This window comes from Coffea eugenioides, chromosome 2, assembly GCF_003713205.1.
Source record: "Coffea eugenioides isolate CCC68of chromosome 2, Ceug_1.0, whole genome shotgun sequence".
Lineage (NCBI taxonomy): Eukaryota > Viridiplantae > Streptophyta > Magnoliopsida > Gentianales > Rubiaceae > Coffea > Coffea eugenioides.
This window is the reverse complement of record NC_040036.1, coordinates 54285104-54290658: the sequence shown is the minus strand read 5'-3', so window position 1 is coordinate 54290658 and position 5555 is coordinate 54285104. Positions and strand designations below refer to the sequence as shown.

General features: G+C 38.1%; 1 protein-coding gene across 1 annotated transcript; it reads right to left on the bottom strand.

The window, feature by feature from the left end:
- Positions 1–259: 259 nt before the first annotated feature.
- LOC113759899 lies at positions 260–1513 on the bottom strand. The gene has a single exon (XM_027302476.1). The coding sequence runs from the start codon at positions 1511–1513 to the stop codon at positions 260–262; it is 1254 nt and encodes a 417-aa protein (XP_027158277.1).
- Positions 1514–5555: the final 4042 nt, after the last annotated feature.

Genomic DNA, 5555 nt, shown 5'->3' with positions numbered 1-5555 from the left:
GATGGATGAAATTGCCATGGAATTGACAAGCTTGATATCTTCTAGCAAAGTCGATGCAGTCTTTCACCATCATTGGTCAGTAGTATCCCATTCTTTTAATGCGAAAGTGTAATTTCGAACCAGATTGATGAGCACTACATATCTCATAGTGAGCCTCCTCCATTGCTTGCATGGCCTTATCTTCTCCAAGACATCGTAGAAACACTCCATCAAATGATCTTCGGTAAAGCGTCCCTTTATAGTAAATGAAGCGTGGCGTTCAACAACGTATATCAACCCTTTTCTTGGGATCTTCTGGTAACTTTCCATGATTAAGGTAATCCATAATAAGATGACGCCAATCCTCCTTTTCAATCTCATGGACAAAAATATGATAAGCATTTTCTTCTTCACCATTATCTTCTTCATCGAACATCGGAGGTATGACCCAATTTTGGCATATTGAAATTTGATTTCGATAAGAAGGTAGAGTGATCAAGGACGCCACCCTTGCCAAAGAGTCAGCTTGTTGGTTGAAATTTTTAGGGATGTGGTCTATAGTGACATTGTCCAGATATCCCACGAGTTGTCTTACGTACTTATAATATGGGATCAATTCAGATTTCTTGACATCATAAATACCAAAAAGTTGATTTACCACTAATTTTGAATCATCATAGACTCTAAGATGCAACTGCTTCATGTCTACAGTCGTTTCAAGATCGAGAATTAACGCCTGATATTCGGCCACATTATTTGAATACCGACGTGTTAAAGTGAAAGAATATGGCAGTATATCTGTTTCAAGAGTATAAAAGACAACTCCCGCACCAACTCCATCGCGGTGAGCAGCTCCATCGAAATACAATGACCACGGAGATTCAACCATAAACACTTCTTCATCGAGGAGTTCATCAGTCAATTCCCACTCGGCAGACATGAGATGATCGGCTAGAAAGTCTGCCAATATTTGTCCTTTGACAGCCTTCGCAGGTACATAAATAATATCGAATTGTTGAAACTGAAGGTACCATCTCGCAAGCCGGTCAGACAGCACAGGTTTTGCCATGATATACTTAATGGGGTTAGACTTGGATATGAGTCGGACAGTGTGTGATTGAAAATAATGTTTCAACTTCTGGATGGTAAATATAAGCGTCAAACACAACTTCTCGACGGGTGAATAATTCAACTCATTAGATGTCATCATCCGACTCAAATAATATAGCGCATTCTCCTTACCTTCATCATTTTCCTGAGCAAGTAAGGCCCCAACCGATCGTTCTTGAGCAGAAATATAGAGGATCAATGGTTTACCTGAAATTGGTGCAGCTAACATAGGGGGATTCATGAGATACATTTTAATGCTTGTAAAAGCATTTCTACAAGTTTCATCCCACTCGAAGGGTACCCTTTTTTTCATCAGTCGACTGAAAGGTTGGCATTGTCCAGCCAAATTAGAGATAAACCTCCGGATGTAAGCCAACTTTCCTTGAAGGCTCTTCAATTCATGGATATTTCGCTGTTCAGGCATATACACAATGACATCAATTTTAGATCGATCGACCTCTATTCCTCGCTAATGAACGATGAAACCGAGAAACTTGCCAGAAGTGACTCCGAATGCGCACTTCAAAGGATTCATCTTTAGTTGGTATCTCCGAAGGCGTTGAAAATCTCTTTGAAAGTTTTAAATATGATCTTCTTGCTTCTTTGATTTTACCACAAGATCATCGACGTAACACTCCACATTTTTATGGAGCATATCATCAAAAATTTTTTGTATTGCCCTTTGATATGTTGCTTCAGTATTTTTCAAGCCAAACGGCATCACCTTGTAGCAATAAATTCCATTAGGAGTGCGAAAGGCAGTGTGTGAGGACCCGAAAATTTTCTTGTTTATCGAATATTACAAGTTTACTTAAATATTTATTTATTCATTTTCTCCGAATTATTTATTTCAACCATTTAAAATCTATTTATATGGAACAACGCCTCTTTTATATTTTTAAAGCGTTTTGTTGGAAAATTCACTTTTCAAAAATTCGTTTAGTTCGGAACAACGAGTGCACGTCTTTCGAGACTATACTTGAATCGGAAGTGTATTAATATTGGAGAGTTAATAATGATCAATGGTAGATCAAAAAAGGTTAATTGAGGATTTAATACTCGACTCATGTAAAGACTCACAAAAATTTATCTATTTTTACATCAAATTTTAGCTCATTTAATTATTTACTTGGCCATTTGCTCCGATTATTATTTTCTAACCTTTTTAGACCTAATTAAAGGGGTCTATGGCTTAGTTATATTCTTAAAGTGACTCGTTTCAAAATTTAATTTTCGAAAACTCGTTAAGTGAAAATAGTAAATACGCGATTGGAGTACATGATTGAATCGAGGACAATGAGGTTGGAAAATTGGAGACTGTACATAAGTCCTAAAATTGGTAATTTTATGTTTAAGTATTCAAGTGATAGTTAGTAGTACAATCGTTATAGGAATTTCTCGAAGGTTCCGCGTTATCTCGCTTAAATTGGTGGTACGCGTTTTCACACGTGCGATTTTAATTGAAGGACTTTAGACTATTATTTTAGAACGATTAAGAGTGAATAATATTTATATGTACATAAGTGCAATAGAGGTTTAGTGCACTAGTAAAACAAACGCGAGAGGAATCGAGCACGAAACGCGCGAGAGTGTACGCGGTAGAAGAGTTGACTTTTGCACCAATTCTAGCCACACAAATGAAGCTTCCTTAGGAAGCCAAATTTGAACCAAACTTACCCTCTCTCATGCTCATTTCAGCCGGCACCCAAGCAGCAAAAACAACCAAGGTTTCTCAAATTTTTCCATCTCCAAATTCTTGCACAATCCTCAACTAAATCCTGCCAAATTTTCACAGCACTTAGCTCTACACTAGAGGATCATATTGAGCTATAAAAAGGGGAAGCTTTCACGGTTTTTCTTGGCCAAAGGGGAGTCCAAAATTTCTGGTTTTTGCACACCAAAGAGGTAAGTGATGATCAACTCATAGAATCTTGTCATTTGGAGATTATCTTACCTAGTTAAGTTCATTTATGCCTTTGGTTAGTTTGTTTATGGTGTAAAATGAAATGGGTGGGTTCTATGAACTCCCACCTTTATCTTGAGGACTGATCTCATGCTTGATGATGGATTTAATCTTGGTTTAGTGCTCAAAATGGTAGATTAATGGTGTATAATTAGAAGAAACTTCAAGGAGTGCATGGAGTAAAAAGTTTCGATTCTACCCCTGCTTTGGACGTACCCTTTTCTGTAGAATTTTGAGGGTTTAATGGCTGGTATATGATGTTTAGATGTTGTATAGATGGTGTATACAATTTCATTGAAAAATATTGAGGTTTGGTTGGTCAAATGGATTAATTTCGTGACGCTAGTAAACCTGGAAACAGTTCCCGTAATGCTCATACTAGCTTTCTTGTTTCATCCATAACTCTGTTTCTGACGTCGAAATCAAGTGCCGTCAGTAGAATTTGAAACTAGACATTCCCACCTTTCCAATGGTATAAAATGCATGTTTTGATTCCATGTATGTGAACCGAACCAACCATTTAAATTCGGCTGTTCTGTTTCTCTGTTTTCCTGGAATGAAATGCTGAGGCTGCAACTTGTGGCTCGAATTCGAGCTATTTGTGTACCGAATTTCAAAATGATTTCTTCTGTGAAATTATAGCTCTATGAATGTATTTTCCAATGCCATAAACCATGTTCAATTCCGAGTTAAGTTGAGTGATTTGTGATCAAAATATGGAACCTGCCTTGCTCTTGAAAACCCTTACTTTTGGACAGAATTGATGCAAGGCTTGGTGTAGACTTGCTAATTGAATTTCTTGGTGTTAATCACCCACAAATGTTGTTTTGGGATGCCCTTAGACCTTTTCTAGGTAAATGGACCATGGTTGAGGAACCCTCTAGGTTAAACGTTTTGAAAACGGCAAAATGGAACTTACAAGGCAAATTGCCTTGGAAACTTTGAAACTTTGGTGATTTAGTTCACCAACTTTCCGTGCATATTTATTCATGAAATTTGGTAGAGGAGTAACCCTCATATGGTAGTATGTCCATACCAAATTTGGTGCTATTCCAAAGCCGTTTCGATGTTCAATCAAACTTCCAAAATTCATGATTTAAGCTGAAAAATCCTTGTTTATCAAGGAAATTTTGGTAACTTTGGGTCACCATATATCGATGCTCGAAACTCCGTTTCTTGTTCCACTTATTTTGTTGTAAATTTGGATTACAACATGTTTATCTCAATTCACATCTTTTGATGATTACAAAACAAATGGATGTTACTAATACTCTTTGTAGAGATCCTTTTTCAGAAATAACACTAAACAGGTCTGTGGACTTAAAGCAAATAAAAGAAGATCAAAAAGGATGAAAAGTGCTGAGGAAGTTGTCGGACGTACAAAAGGAGAGTATCGGACGTCCGACATTCTTTGAGTATCTTCGGACGTGTGAAGAACTCAGACTCGGACGTCCGAAGAAGACAAGCCAGGGCTTCTACAATTACTGATCACAATCGGACGATCAACACCTAAGTATCGGACGTCCGACAAGCGTTGCTGCACTTCGGACGCAACACACTGGACACATCGGCCGTCCGAAGGAATTGAAGAGGAAATTCCAAGTGTGCATCTTGCCCTCGGACGCATGATGATCAGGGATCGGACGTCCTAAGAGATTCAAGAAAACTTCCAGAACTCATTGACCTCGTTCGGACGCATAAAAACTGAACATCGGACGTCCGACAGCACCAACGGCTAGTTGACTCTTCAGTTGCCTTCTACCCGTTGACAGCATTGATTGAAGAATTTTCTGGTCTCCTATAAAAAGAACAAAGTCAACCATCTCAGAACAACTTTGCACATCAAGTCTACATCAGATTGTGAGTGATTCAAGTGTTAGAATACTCGAAAGGAACATTTGTATTCTTAGCTTGTGCAAGTCTCTTGTAGTTTTTCAAGTGTGACACAGCTTCTTCAATAGTGTAGCATTGAGAGGGTTTTTCGTTTGTTTGTAAAACTTCCTTGCTTGACCAAGTGTAGTTTGGGGCAAGAAGGAAGTGATCCTTCCCTTGTGCACAGAATATTGGTTGCAAGATTGTTCAAATTGAAGTAACCTGGTATATAAAAGTGCTGTTCAAACTCCAGTTGAGTTTGAAGCCTGGTTTGTTCCACTATTTTCGTTTACAGCTTTTCTATATAAACTGTTCTCCTCTTCATCTTACGAATATCTGTGATTTCGTGTAATCTGATTCATTGGGTGGTCTTTGAGAAAAGAAAAGTAGGCCGTGAAGAAAAGTGACCAATATCTTAGTTTTTTTTTGAAAACCTAATTCACCCCCCCTCTTAGGTTGTCTTCGATCCTTACAATTGGTATCAGAGCTTGGTCTCCTAGAGATTAAACTCAATCGGCTTGGGAGTAGATATGACAACCAACAATGCCATGTTCTTTGAGGGACAATCTGTTACTAGACCTCCAATGTTCAATGGATCAAACTATGTGAGTTGGAAGGAAAGGATGATTAT